General features: G+C 33.5%; 2 protein-coding genes across 4 annotated transcripts; both read right to left on the bottom strand.

The window, feature by feature from the left end:
* Window positions 1–1,510: 1,510 nt before the first annotated feature.
* Window positions 1,511–5,662, bottom strand: LOC108487632 (uncharacterized). The gene is made up of 5 exons (XM_053019642.1): window positions 4,992–5,662; window positions 3,404–3,453; window positions 3,224–3,301; window positions 2,345–2,954; window positions 1,511–2,253 (listed from the first exon to the last, which is right to left on the bottom strand). The coding sequence occupies exons 1-5, from the start codon at window positions 5,139–5,141 to the stop codon at window positions 1,723–1,725; spliced, it is 1,419 nt and encodes a 472-aa protein (XP_052875602.1). The 5' UTR covers window positions 5,142–5,662; the 3' UTR covers window positions 1,511–1,722.
* A 1,811-nt stretch (window positions 5,663–7,473) lies between these two features.
* On the bottom strand, window positions 7,474–14,397 carry LOC108489478 (katanin p80 WD40 repeat-containing subunit B1 homolog KTN80.1-like). Of its 3 annotated transcripts, XM_017794055.2 has the most exons (18): window positions 13,916–14,397; window positions 13,329–13,459; window positions 13,034–13,151; window positions 12,579–12,805; window positions 12,382–12,484; window positions 11,983–12,053; window positions 11,743–11,817; window positions 11,517–11,660; window positions 11,218–11,380; window positions 10,524–11,012; window positions 10,361–10,417; window positions 10,144–10,280; window positions 9,192–9,983; window positions 8,855–8,929; window positions 8,614–8,726; window positions 8,322–8,438; window positions 8,150–8,218; window positions 7,474–7,974 (listed from the first exon to the last, which is right to left on the bottom strand). In XM_017794055.2, exons 1-18 carry the CDS (start codon window positions 13,938–13,940, stop codon window positions 7,917–7,919), a joined length of 2,964 nt encoding a protein of 987 aa, XP_017649544.1. In that variant the 5' UTR covers window positions 13,941–14,397; the 3' UTR covers window positions 7,474–7,916. The 3 variants fall into 3 exon arrangements, with proteins under 3 accessions (XP_017649544.1, XP_017649545.1, XP_052876017.1); XM_017794056.2 differs by lacking the exons at window positions 13,329–13,459; window positions 13,916–14,397 and having other exon boundaries at window positions 12,579–12,810; window positions 13,034–13,157; XM_053020057.1 differs by lacking the exons at window positions 7,474–7,974; window positions 8,150–8,218 and having other exon boundaries at window positions 8,830–8,929.
* Between the last annotated feature and the right edge of the window lie 1,292 nt (window positions 14,398–15,689).

Below are 15,689 nucleotides of genomic sequence, written 5' to 3' on the forward strand. Positions count from 1 at the left end.
TCAAAATTTCATATTTATCCCAAATTTTACAGTCTTTACAATTTGGTCCCTACTCAATTAACCCCCCCAATTGAGCTGATTTTTCCTCAATTAACAATTTATTCTATCATATTAAACTACTTCAAAACCTTTAGAAATTATAATTTCAGCATCAAACCTTAATTCCAAAGTTTTTCACAATTAAGTCCTAAAAATCAATTTCTACTAAAAACATTTAATAAATCCATCTTTTGATAAAATTAGAACTTAAAATCCATGTTTATTCATCATAAAATTTCAGTACTCAACCACGGTAACTTTCAATTTCATCCATAAAATAAAAAACTAATGAGTTTAATAGTAGGACCTAGTTGTAAAAGTCTTAAAAACATAAAAATTACAAGAAAAAGGCAAGAATTAACTCACTTGATGCAAAAATTATGAAACACAAGCTTAAAGAACCCCTCCTATTTAGTTAATTATGCAATATTCTAATTTTACCCTTAAATCATCAATTTTCTTGCTGATTTCATGCCCTTGCCGTCCAGCCCAAATAATTTTGGGTCTAACTGCCCTAGACACTTAAGCTATTTAATCATTCTACCAACTTTTACACCTTTTTCAATTTAGTCCTCTTTATTTAATTGACTACCCAACGTTAAAATTTTCTAACGAAATTTTAATAACACAATACCAACATTTATAAATATTTATAAAAATATTTTTGACTCAGTTTTACGAGATCGAGGTCTCGATACCTCATTTTTACCTAATTTCTTCAATAATTTTTTTAATTAATCACTAAATCGATAAAATTTTTCTATCGATATTTTCATACGACTTTTCTATCATATTAATATTCATGCAATAATTTTTAAAATAAATATTCTTTTTAAATCAAATTTGTGGTTACGAAACCATTGCTTCGATAACCTTGAATTTAGGCCATTACAATAAGTTTTCACATTGATAATAATTTATATTATCCAAATTTCTGTTATTTTAATTATTTTTATATTATGTGTCATGTTTTTTTTTTTTGCTAAATTGGGCCCTAATAGTGGTTATATACCACAAATTTATACTGGGCCATCCAATCCCTGTTAGGCATGACCCATGTAATATGGGCTTTTTAAGTTACTGGGCTCTAATAATTATTTTGGGCTACATTTTATAAAATTTTGCGTTAAATTTTATTTCAAATATAACATGAAACATGTTTAAAACACGTAAATTAAAATATAAATATGCATATACTTACTACATATGGATCTGACATGTTAAAAAGAAAAATAAATCCAAATGGTATACGTGATTAGTAAACATTTGTTACAATTTGATCCACATTTTATGGATATATTTCATGTTAGCTACTATTTGACGCCCAAACCAGTAGTTAGATTGAGAGGACCTAACTAATATGATATTAATACTTTAAAATTTAAAACTCGGACCATGTTTTGATCAGATGATTTGATTGATATAGACTCAATTAAAAAATTTTAAAATTTTGAACAATGTTTTGAGGACATTTGGTGCAATTAACCCTAAAAACTTGAGGGTTCCTCTTTTTCTTTTCTATTTATTTCATTTTATTTTCACTAATTACTGTTAGTGTTACAACTTACAGTGCAGTTCTGCAACTGTTTTCAAAAAAATAGAAAAAAAACTTAATACACCACATATAGACACCTTTCTACATTTAGTACAAAAAAGAAAATCAATTCACAGTATACAATACGATCACCGGGCTCGGGTTCTCTTTCTTCCTTTCGCTGCACTTTCCGATTTTTTACTAGCTTGTCCGCAACCCCCTTTTCTCGGTCGAGCCGAACCCTTTTTTGTCACCACTAACGATTCCATCAATGGAGGAGAGCTTGCATTTGTTGGTTTTTTACTTACATTAGAGTTCCCAACTACTGGATTCCTATTGTTGGCTGCATTTCCCGGCGGTTTATGATTACCGGGACGAATGCTCCGGGGCTTTGCGGGAGGCTTATGTATAGGCCTGGTAGGGGCAAAGGTGGCGATCGAAACCTTAGTTCTGTACTCCTTGAAATGCTGTCGCAGAGATGTGGTGACAATATGTCGGAGAAGTAGTGCGGATTTATATTCTCGTGTGTTCTTTGAATAGAAAACCAAGGCGTTGTTGGCGACTAATAGCATATCTCGAAAGAGTTCTCTAACGGAACTGATTGAATTACTGCCTATTCTAGATTTTATGGTGTCGAAATCCATGTGCCGAAGGATCATTTTCTTGTATCTTCCTCTTTTCTGCGAGTGAATAAAGAACGAAACCAGCGCTCGGATTAAAAATGAAAAATGGACATCATTAGGAAACTAAACGGAGAATATTTGTCTTTACCTGGCTATCGAGCCTTCGTCGAAAAACGGAAGCACAATCGGTCTCTGCTACGGAACTGAAAATTCCCATTATTTCATCGATTCTGTCCTTGCTTGAATCTCTGCTTTGATCCTCAACACCTGAAGATCGAGCAATCTGAGCCGAGTTGCTAGCTGAAGTTTCTTTGCACCACGAGACACTTGCGAAATCCGATGCACCTAGAAACTCGCTTTCTCCGACACTCCCTTCTTTGGGACTGCAATATTTTCTCTTCCTCTTTCCCCTTCTCTTCCGTATACTCCGTAACTGTCCTCCGAGGAAAGCATCCGCCAAATTATCAATTGTTGAAATTTTCTCTCTCTCAGCTGAGGTTGGTGAATTTCCCGGCTTCAAGTCCATCTCTTCAGCAGGAACTGCCACTGGGACCGGACAATCGGGTGCCCATTTTGTCTCGGCTTCCTGCGTGAAACTACCAGCAGAGAGGCCATCCTTGTATGTATCCTTACTGGAAAACTCGACTCCTTCGGATCTAACACATGGTAGGGCGGATTCCGTCTGACTGGAATCATAACCAACCCGTGAATCATCTCCTTTCTCAGCCTTTAAGGTTTCAAGCTTCGATTTCAACGACCTAAAAGAACTAACATGAGTCCGGTGTAATATAAATGAAAAAATGCAAGTTTTAGGATGCAAAAATTCCCAAAGAAACAATCTGAAATTAAAAACACGATCAAATCCTCAAACCCGATTTATGCATATCTTCGCTAAGCTAAAGTTCAAACTGTTATGCAAACAAAAGAAATCAGCATGATCCCAAAAAACTCGATTTAAGTAAAATGGAACTAGCTGAACTATATGATTAGCCATATCCCGCGTCAGTTGCAAAGGCAAATTACTCACCCAATAGAATCTTCGGATTTCTCTAAAGCTCGTCTCAGCTCCTCCATCCGTTGTTTACGTAACTCCTCGAACCAAGCTCTAAGAAGGAAAAATCATAATAGAAATGTTAATAAAGCATCGTATTTCAGAATGTAACTATGCAAACAAGCGAATGAATGAACTCCGGACAGGATTACTCACGTGCTACCTGAGTAACGCTGTCGTAAATCCTCGTACTTAGCTTTACAAACCTGCATTAAGAAACAGACTTCATCAGATAAAATTCAAGAACAAAATTAAGCAGTGCAGACAAATAATTCAATACAATTCATTACAGTATTCAATAAAAGACACACTAGGTTCAGTGAATCCACGGCAATGTCAAGAATTGTCGGAATACCGATAAAGACTGAATGTAAATATCACATGAGCCAACCTATATTATGTAACTAGTTCAAATGGCAAACCCTTTGCGGGGTTCGAACTTTGGATCATTCTTATCAAACATTAGGACAAGTTTATACTCTAACTACCATTGAAGTTGCAAAACATCATTCACAGTGACATCAAGAATTGTCGAAATACTAATAAAGACCGTACGTAAACGTTGCACGAGCCAACCTACATTACGTAGCTAGTGCAAACGGCAAACCCTTTGGGGGATTCGAACTTTGGATCGTTCTTATCAAATGTAAGGACAAGCTTATACATCTAACAATCATTGAAATCATGAAACATCATTCACAGCAACATCAAGAATTGTTGGAATACTAATAGACACTGTACGGAAACGCTGCAACGGCAAACCCTTTGCGGGATTCGAACTTCAGGTTGTTCTTATCAAACATTATGACAAGCTTATACATCCAACAATAATTGAAGTTGTGAAACATCATTCACAGCGATGTCAAGAATTGTCAGAATACTAATAATGACCGTACGTAAACGTCACACGAGCCAACCTACATTACGTAACTAGTTCAAACGGGAAACCCTTTGCGGAACTCAAACTCCGGGTCGTTCTTATCAAACATTAGGACAAGCTTATGCTTTAACAATCATTGAAGTTCCATGGTTCTCAAAGGTTAGCTTGTACTATACCTAACAAAACAAAGCATTAGTTGATACAAATTAAGTAAAAGATTAGTAGTACTAATAGCTTCCATAATTAGCATTTAATTGAATCTCATTAACCCCTAATTTCTTAAAAGTTTCCACTTCCAAACTCAAACCATACTTTTTCTTTTTCTTTTTTAATTGATTAATAATTATAAAGAAAATACATCCGAATCTTTACAAGCAAAACAAATTATTACAAAACACAACTCTAGACCAAAATAATTTTGGACCGAACATGTCTAAAGGTGAAACTCAAACTTAGATACTTGATATCAGAGTACATGATCATACATTATTAACCAATGTCTATCCACTAATCCTCATTGGTCACGTGGACATCACGTGACAAACCAGAAGTCACCATTGACATTGACCAATGACCATATCTTAAACTTTTTAATTATGTTGTAATAAAAAAAAAAATTTCAAAACCATGCAAATAGAAACATTATTATGTTAGTCAAAGTCAAGACGTGTTCGCCACATAAAATGTAAACTATCCCTTCCATTCTTTTTTTTGGCATCTTTCCCATTTATTTAATACCAATAATTAAATAAATTAAACAAACAATTAAAAAATATATAATATTGTAAATAAAATCTAAAAATTTATGATGATAAAGGAAAAATTATCATAATTTGAAGTATATTAATTGGCTTAATTAATAACCTCTGGGGTGAAATCAAATGGAGAAATGGATCGGGTTCGGAGCTCCGAAGCGACGAGGTTCCAATCTCGGGCACCGTGACGGAGAACCGCCCCACCTAACAAAAGCTCTTCCCACGTACCCCAACGCCGCGTTATCATATCCGTTCCCATATCCACGTGTACGGCCAAGATTTACTTCAAAAAACGACGAAGACCCACCACCGGAAAATTAAATCAAATTAAAAAGCCACCGCCTTTGCCTTCGCCTTAAGGCACCTCCGGTGCACGTTAGCAAACGCCACCCTCTCAAAAAAAAAAAATTCCCCGGAAATGAAAACAAAAAAAGGCGGGTTTTTTAGGTTTTTTTTTTAATGAATTTTGAAATTCGTTCAAAAGGGTATAATTTTTTTCCAAAATTTCGAAAGAATTCAGTTGAGAAATAAAGGAGATTTGTGGAACAATGTCGAAGAATTGAAGAAAGAGAAATAGAGTTTAACGATTGCAAGGATTCAAAAAAAAAAAATCAGAAAAGGGAAGAATTTTAAAGATTAGAAATTCTTTTTAGTGCGAAAAACATGGACGAAAGGAGAAAAAAAAAAGATAAATTCAATTGGGGCATGATTTATTTTTTATTTTTTTTATAATTATTAGACTATTTTTGTGTTGGTTTCTGTTGGGCGGACAGACAAGATTGACCAAAATGTCGCCAATATCCACTTTGTAAATTACAATTAAATCCTTTCTTAATTAGGATTTATTCATAGATTTTATTAGTCACTAATTTTAGGATTGTAAAATAAGTGGATAAATATAGTTTACTTAATCAAAGTGATAATAGATTTATATTTAAGTATTTAATTTTCAGATTGAATATTTACTCAATTAATATGCATATTATTGTCAATATAAGAGAATATGAGTTCAAGTCCGTTGAAGCTTATTATCCTTCTATTTATGATTAACGAGAGATAATGGGTAACATAATCAAACTAAATTCTTATTGCTTAAAAGTAAAATAAAAGAGTCTCAGATTTAGATTTGAATAATATATATTTTTTAAAAAATCACCACTGAGGAAATTACATTTTATCTAAAATGATAAAATTTTAATTCAACTTTTAAAAATTTATAAAATTATATATTATTAAAATGATGAAAATTATATTTTAACTCTTATAAAATTATATAATTTAATTTTGATCCACAAAAAATTTCTGAATTCACCCCTAATCTTTCCCCTCCCCCTCCCAAATGATAAATATATCTTTTAATCCCTTTAAATTTTACAAAATTTTAAGTTTTGATCCTTAAAAAAATTACAATTTAAGTAATGTCCCAACTTCATCTTCCATGAAAGTCATGTTTGACTTCTATCTATAAATTATTTTTGTTGCATTTAACAAATGACATTCACCCAGTTTGACTTTACTCGCTTTCACAATGATGGAACAATCAAAGTGGATTTTGTTGTACAGTTTCATGCATTCTTTTTAAACATCATTAAATAGATGATTAATGATCCATTGGCTGTCTTAATCATAATGTTTTTCAAAAAAAAATTTACAACTAATTAAATTAAAATGAAAGGAATCTTTGTAAATAATTACAATCTTTTTTTCTTGTGAAACGTTATTTTAACTATTCAATCAATTTTTTATTTTTCTTTTTAAGAATATGTTGTAGTATTTAATTCTCTACATTTTGCAAGAGCTGATGTAACGTCAATTTAAAGTCTTTGAAGTGCGTTTATATTATTATCGGAAATAATCATCAAAGTTTTATAATTAATTGCACAAAATGTAAGATATTATAAATTTTAAAGTGTTACTACTAGTTGTTATAAATATTTTTATAAAGGCTTGTTAATAGAATATATTTATAAAATTTATGAAAGAAATTAAAATAATGAACGGCTTTCATTATTCAGGAAATAAGAGCGGACCCTTTGAATAAAAAAAAGGACATTAGGAAAAAATACGTTTACGGCTTTGCTCAATTACGTTGCAACCTACGGCGTACATGAAACTAACGTCTAATGGATTTGTAACCTTAAAAAAGATATTTTAACATTTAGCCCTTGAACTTGATAGTTTTTCTCAATATGATCCTTAAACTTTTTTGGTCCATATTTTTAGATAATTATGTAACACAATCTTAAAGTGCCACATCATCACAATAACCAAGATTGGAAAAAGTTGCTAAATCCAAGTACTAACGTGGTAACAAAAATATTCAAGCACTAAGAAAGTGTTAGAAAATTTTAAGGATTAAATGTTGCTTTATCTCAGGGAAAAAAAAATTCGAGGGAGGACGGGATGGTTTTCGGTTAAGATGTTCGTAATTATTAGCTCAAGATCGAGTTTAGATCAAACTTACGTCGTCTCAAAAAACAGCCTTGTCCAATTGCCATCCCTATCTCTTATAAATGTATAAGGGATTTTTTTAACTGATTTTTACTACAAAGAGACTTTGGATAAAGATGGTAACAAGAAGAAATAAGGGCTTTTCAAGGAATTTGACAAATTTCATTGAATATATATTATAAGGTGAAGAGTATATATTTGCATTAGGGACATGCTTACATTTTTTACCAAAAAGGAAAAGGGGACTAAGAGCACTACACTAAGAGGAAGGAAAGTTTTGTGGGAGTACCAGAGACATTAAGGTTCACAAGTTGGCCGGTTGGCTGGCTTCTTCCATCGTCGAGATTGAAACGGTTGCATTGCGAGTGACAATACTTACTCGAGCTGGCATGTCGGTACTGAAAAAAGCTGGTAGAGATCGATATAGTAAGGTGGCAAGATCAAATTTGTGCATCTATGAACTGACCATTCTATGGCACTTGATTGAATCTTTTTATAAGTGGTGTCGACTCAGCCACCTTTTTCTTGTTCGTGGTTTGGTAGCAGATGGTTTTACAGATGGCGCCATGGTGGCATTCGTCGATCATTCTTGAAGAACTAGATTCAGTTCTTGTGCACATCTTGCTATCACACCACCTCTCCTGTAGTAACACAAAAAGTTCATCATGTCATCTGTAGGAATTAATTACGTGACTCGAGATTTCATCACTTGATGAAAAGCTTATAATCGTCATGATATGCAAATGGATATCATCATTATAACGGAAGTTGTGATCAAGAAATGTGAAAAGACCCTAAATCCTTCAAGCATCTCACCTTTCGAGTGGTGGAAGAAGTTTCAGAATCTTTTGCAGCTGCGTGAAACACTGATTGCAGCATTCTCGCCTGTGTTCGAATTTCAAAAAATCAATTTAGTTCATAGTGGCATCGCCAAATCCACAATAGACAAAAAACCCAAGTAGATATTGATGAATAGGTATATTAGCACCTTTGCTCAGCATGTAAATCGACACCAATACCACGTGGGGCTGAAACAGTTGAGCGTACCATTGGACCAAATACTGCTACAAGCTTCAAAAGCATCTCCAACGAGATATTTACGTGCCTGAAGATTCATATCACAGAAACAAAAATCAGTATGAACATCATAACTCATAAGTAGAAATTTGTGTTATTTAAATGTTGAAAAAGAGACGAATATGAAAAGTAAAGTTTTGAAAGCAACGGATGAATACAGTATCTTACAATACCCAAAACTAAAACTCTGCAGTAAAAATTACCTATCCGTTTTACTATCTAATAAGCCCTTAAGCACAGGGAGCAGGCCAGAAAACAGATCCAAAGTAAGAATCTCCATTTTTTCCATGAGAACACTGATTACATCGACTTGCACCTGCACCAGAAGTAACTGAGTTTAAGCAAAAGAGCGAATATGTTTGACAACCCTTTAGTTACTACTCGTAACCATCATTCAAAAACCGAATAAAGCAACACACATGAAATCTTCCCATAAATACCCACAGAATGATCCGGCAGCTTCTGCAGGGCACCGATTGCACCTTTAATGTTATTCTTTTCCCAAAAATGTCGCACCACCTGTAGGTTCACCAAACAAAATCAATGAAGAAATCCAAACAAAATGTCATTCCATGTTCGTTTTTACTAAACTTAAATTTCTTTCTTTTCACTAGAACAAAAGTTTGCATCCATCACAGGTTTTCAGATGCAAATGTATGGTTCTAAATCATAACAATGATATAATATTCTAAAATCCATTCATTGTACAAGTATCCACATGTCTTTGCCTAAAGCTATAATGCAGCAGCTACTTATATCCACGAACACAGTTAAAATTTACCTGTAATTTTGTCAAGCGAGACCTAAGAGTGCTTAAGAATATATCATGTGTTTGCATTAGACTTTCAGTTATGATTCCATCATCAGGAGAGATTGATGTGCCCTTTGAAACTTGGCTTTCAATAATAGTAGCATTCCCATCATTAGCAGAATTCAATCCCCTCCGAGAAATTTGATTCTCAGTAACTGTACCATTTGGTCCACTTCTATCATTAACAGAAATTGCTTCCCTTCTAGAAAGTTGATTTCTAGAAATCATCCCATCTGCAGTGGAAGTTGATTCCCTTCTCATAATTTGGTTTACAGTAATGCTGTCAGAAGCAGAGGTTGATTTCATTCTAGAAATTTGATTTCCAGTAATGGTGCCACTAGAAGCAGAGTTTGATTCTCTTCTGGAAATTCGGTTTCCAGCAATGATCCTCTCAGGGGTTATGGTTGATTCCTTTCTAGAAGTTTGGTTTCCAGTAATGACCTTATCTGGATTGGACATTAATTCCGCTCTAGGAAGTTGATCCCCAGTAACAAGCCCACCGGAAGTGGGAGTTGATTCCCTTCTAGAAGTTTGGTTTCCAATAATGACCTTATCAGGAGTTGACGTTAATTCCGCTCTAGGAAGTTGATCGCCAGTAATGAGCCCACCAGAAGTGGGAGTTGATTCCCTTCTAGAAATCTGAAATCCGGTAATACTTACCTCACAGCTTGAAGTTGATTCCATTCTAGAAATTTGACTTCCACCCTGCTTGACATCATTGGCAGAGATTGCTTTTGTTTCGGAGATTTGTCTCTCTTCTTTCTGTTAGATGAAAACATGAAAACTACATTGAATTCAATCATGAAAACATGGAAATACATGCACATGCAAGTCTGTCCAACTTGGTTTAGACAGTTTTCTAATATCTGAATCATGTAATAACGGAAGTTTTAAACTTCAAGAAAAGATACAATTAGCTTACCATTTTGGTTGGTGTTCTATCTGTTTCAAGTACCAGGGGAGGAGTATCGTTAGTTACCGGACCATCACCGCTGTTTAATCTCTCTCTTCGTTCAAACTTCTCAACCAGAGTACGTGTTCTCCCTGAAACAACAGCCACTGCCAAGAGAGAAATTTCTAAGGATTAAAATACATCCAACTTTATACTCAGAAGACTTAGCAGGAAAGAGAGAACAAACCTCCTCTGACAATTTTGACAGAGTTTGAATCTTTGCTGCAAGTAAGGGATTCATTACCTGACAAAGTAAAAAGAAAATAATCACCAATCATTAACTTCTAACATACAAATGTATGACCATAGACTGAGGAAGAAATAATAACATGGTTTAGAACAAAACTTACAAGTTTCTTGATTAGGGGGTGTCTGTGGCGATAACACCTTTTCAGATTTCTCTATAACACTCTGGATATTTGAGTCCTTTTCATCACATGATTTTCTAACTCCATCTTCTGATACAAGCCTACTTTGAGAATTCAGATCCGTTGCATTGTCTAAACCGCTTTTTACATTGCCAGGAGTTCCTGAATCAACTGTAGCCGACAGCTTTTCAACCTCAAACTTGTTGACAGATGGTCTCCTAACATGAGCTGGTTTAAGCAGCATGCCTGGTTTTGTCTTTGAAAAGGTGATGGATTCTTTTGCAGAATTGCTAGAGTTTTTACCAATAGGATTGTCCCTTGGAACAACACTAGGTTTTGCATTGACTTCTGTTCCAGGACTCTTCTTCACTGCTTCTTGATCACTTATTTCACAGGCATCCATTGGGGGTAACACTTTTGGAGAATTCAAAGAGCCATCTTTCTGTGTGGCAATAGGATTACTGCCAGCAGCTTTTTACAGAAACCGGAGCATCATGTCAGGAAATATAGCTTAAGAACTTCTACAAAAGTTTTATGTTTTGAAATTAAATTTATTTTGACATTTGCCATCACGGAAGCAACCAAACTCCTCAAACATGGGTATTAACTGTACCAACAAAGTAACAATGGGTAGAACAACTAAATCGAATAATAAAAACAACTAAGAAGCACTCACTGTCAATATATATGTTCTTTATTTCCTTTGTCTCACAATCAGGAGACAATGGCCGTGATCCCAAAGTAGACCTCATGCCATTCCCTGCTTTCACAGAAGAATAACTTCTCTCAAGATTAAATTTCTTCTCTGTTTGGTTGTTTCTTCCATATGGCTCGATGTGCTGAGATGTGGGCAAACAAGGCATTAAGAAAGGAAGTTAAGACCAATGTATTGTCGCTCAGGTTCAGAATTAAAGCAGGTCAAAACTGAACCAACATAAGAGGATGCAAAGTTAAAAAAGAATTGATTGTAAATACCGCTATATCTGCCACCCAAACTCCAACAGAATTTCGATAGTATGAGCAACCCAAAAGTTTGCCTTCATTGATGCAAAGGTCGCCAAGTGTTGACCATCCCATGTCAACAGAATCATGACAAACTACTGGCTCCCACGAATAAACCTACAATAATGACAACCAAAATTCAGACTTTTGCTTCTTAATTGTGATGGAATCGAACAGATTTTACTACTGAAGGTAAAACCTTCAAACCATCATCTGCTCCACAGAACAAAGTTCTCCCATCAGGATGAAAGGCAATTGAGCGAAAATCTGTAGCCTGAAAAGAAAAAACACGAACATTTTACAAGAGTATGATGAAAAACGTTTATTATAAACAATTACTTTTGTTTTTTTTTTTTTTGTTAAAGTGAGAGAATATGTTTCTCGTATTTGGAAAGTTTGCAGGGTCATGAAAAGTTAACTGTTCAAAGGTATACTTTACCTCAGGTCTGGAAGATCCAATCAGTTCAAAGGTTTCTAAATCCCAGAATTTAACCGTTCTGTCCGCTGAACCTGAAAATTTTGACCACTATCAATTATGATATTCCCAATGAAATGCTGGCTTCAATATTGAGTACATGCTCAACATACAAATGATAAAAGGAACAAATTTGAAGGTTATCAATTTTTAATATTTACAAAAGAACAATGCATGAAACATGGAAGGACAAGTCATTTTCCTAACAGAAAAAGATTGGATCTTTGCAGTCAAGTTAAGGTAGTCTATCCCACCTTAACCTGGAAAAAATAATTGTCATCAAGCAGTTAATGGCAAGCAATGCAGAAAAAGACAAATGCACTATAATAAACCCATCGGCTCATACTGAAGTCACAGACTCACCTGTAGCTAACAGAAACTCAAGAGGATGGAAGTCTATGGTGCGAATATGGCCTTCATGAAACTTAAACTCGTTCAAGAGTTTTCCAGCAGTAAGGTCCCAAATCTTTTCAGCAGAGACAGGATACAAATGTTAATTGATTAGATAAACACAATTGACAACTCATTCAACACAGATGATGGTATGATTCCTAGTTTACCTTTACAACATTATCAAATCCACCAGAAACTACCCAGCGACCATCAGGAGTGAATCTAATTGTACTAATGCCTCGAGTATGGCCCTTGTACGTATGAATGCATCCCTTCTTTCTGATATCCCAAACCTTTAGATTTGTGTCCATGGAACCAGATACAAAGAACTCACCAAATGGATGGAATTCCAAGGCAGTGCAATTAGATCTGTGTCCTGTTAGCCCGCGAACCACTACACTTCAAGGATAACATCAAGCATTTTACAAGTTGATTCTTACTCAATTTCAGTTTGGAATAAAAAAAATGATCCGCATGTTTTAAACAGGTGAAAGTTAAAAATAAGTTGGAGTTGTGAAATATCTTATCCAACACTGTTCTCTATGCCTAACAAGCTCCCACCATGATACACTTATAGAGAAGGCTCTTAATATAATTTCCTAAGGAGGAATCAAAGACTTACTCTTTGTTTCTTCCAGGTCCCAAAGCTTTATCCCCCCTGTAGATGATCCAGCAAGCACCAAGACTTCTGCCGAATCAAAAGCTAAAGATTCCACCGGACTAGTATGACCACAGAGACTCTGCACATTAACATGTATACCCTTACTTATTTTTTAAATACAACTTCACCCTTATTGGCATCTATTAATCCAAAATGTAGTTTCAAGCAACAAAAACAAATTACCCTGTAAGAGATACCATACAAGGCTAAACTTGGCAAGAATCTAAGCAAGAGAGAAACCATATAAAAAACTTACCATTAGAGAAGTTGGTTTCCCAATTGCCCAAACATTCACTTTATGATCATCTCCACCAGTAATAAGAAGCCTACATGTCTTTTTTCCCATACTTAGACAATTTACACTTGTTGTATGCGCCACAAATTCCTCTACATTCATTTTGTCAAGGAAGTAAGCAACTAAAAACAGAGAAAAGAAAAACCCAAAGAACCTTCAAATTTCCACTTTTGGATAAATACAACAAACATTTTTTAGAGTTTTCTCTTCAACTTGATACTAGTTGAGTTCAAACTAGCATTATCTGTTAAAGAACAAATCTTTACAAAAGCTTAAAAGTTTTCACTTAAATAAAAAAATTACTTCAATTTTTTTTCCCTTTTCCTCTATTGTCTTTAGGTAAAGCCAAAGTAGCAACCATGACGAATTTAATCAAATACAAAAAAATAAAATTTTCAAAAAAAGCAACAAATTTGAGCTGAAATTTCGTACAAAATACAAAACAAGCTAATAACTCACTTCGTAACTTAAATAAATGAAGCTAAATCAAGCTAAGCATTTCAATAACAACAACAACAAAAATACAAGAATTTAAGCTCAAAGGATACGCAGCTTATATCCACGCTTCGACATTTTTTACCGACGAAATTATATCCAAAACGAGATCGGAATCGGAACCGGGATTTACAATGAATTTCGCGCGTAACTGTTCCTCGAGATTCAACTTAAAAAAAAAAAGAAGACGAAAATCGGAAACTTAAAAAAAGAAAAATGTTTACTTTTCTTGGAAAGTAAATCCACCAAGAATTCCAAGAAAAGCTAGGAATCAAATTCTGGTGAGAACGTGAAAGACCTTAAAAAATAAAATTAAATTAAAATAACAAAGAAATTAAAATTTCAGAGGAAATTTGAAAAAGAAAAAAAAAATCCTCGAATTCCTACGACTCATTTTAAAAACACTACAATTTTTTGTAGACCATGATATATGATTGAACCCAGTTTCTTGACTGTTTATTGTAATTTACCAAAACACCCCCTCAGTCTTTTTTTATAGTCCTAGGACTTGTGCATCCTATTGTTTTATCGTATTCCTGTTAAATTTAAAGTGTGAGTTAAGTTGAATTTTTATATCGAAACAAAACTCTTTTAACAATTTAACAATGTTTATAATATTTATTCGATACTTCACGGAAAAATTTATTTTACTTAGAGTTATTTTAGATTTTTGATAAAATTATTAAATAGGGATAAATTTCTTTTAATATTATTATCTCTGTTTAAAACTTAAATTCGATATTTTAAATAAAATTTTAAATTTTTATCACTTGACTTGTGATATTACTTAAATACCCCTTAGCCTTTAGCTGTCGTAATATTGCAGCAATTTACTCAATATACTATAGTCTTCTACGTGTTGACGTGTCGGTTGGATCCCCCTATTAAACACTCGTGGTATAGGTTTTTTGTCTTTTTCAATCTCTTTTTTGAGAACATTATTTTTTAAAAATTTTGATTAATTCTTTTCTATTTATTTATTATTTGGAAAATGATGTTAAAGGACAAAATAAAGAATTTGCGGCAATAACAATAAACAAAATGATTCTTTAAAATTAATTCTTCATTCTCTCAATGGTCTAATTCTGGTTTTCGTCCTTCTAATGTACTAAAATTTGTGCTTTAATCCTTTTTTACTTTAATTGACTTAATTTGTTCCAACTTGGTAACATCATTAGTTGCTACCATGAAAGTGATGATGTAGTTTTTTTTACTGTAATTCAATCATATAATCAAAATCTCGTAAAAATCAAATCAACTATGTTCAATCAATAATAAATCAACTGAATGTTTAAAATTGTTTTAAAGAAAACACATGTCACCATTTTAATGACAGCGGTTAATGGTGCTATCAATTTGGACTTACTAATAAAATAATTGATTACGCAAAACTAAAGTTGAAGGAGTAAATCTCAAACTCCATCACGATTGAAGGACTGAAACCATAATTAAACTTTTATTTTAAATTGAGAAATTTAGAATGTGTTGACATAAATAAACTTATAAATTAGCTGACTTTAAAGTTGTTAGCTTGTCACTAGGTTGTTTATTAACTACTCTAATTATGTCACCTTTCTTTTATTTTTTATTTTTTGGTTTAAGTTTAGACCTAATGAAAAATAAAATAAAATATCAAGTATTTGTCAATTTGTATTTTTTTTTTAATTTTAAGATATACTTGTTGATTGAGCCTTAGTTTGATTAGCAAGTGTATTGTTGTCAATGCAGGAATATGTGGGTTCGAGTGCGTTGGAGCACATTATCTTCCTATTTATGAGTTGAGAAGGAGATATAGGTAGTTTTAAGCATTATATTTAACAATAATGA

Source organism: Gossypium arboreum, chromosome 10, assembly GCF_025698485.1.
Source record: "Gossypium arboreum isolate Shixiya-1 chromosome 10, ASM2569848v2, whole genome shotgun sequence".
Lineage (NCBI taxonomy): Eukaryota > Viridiplantae > Streptophyta > Magnoliopsida > Malvales > Malvaceae > Gossypium > Gossypium arboreum.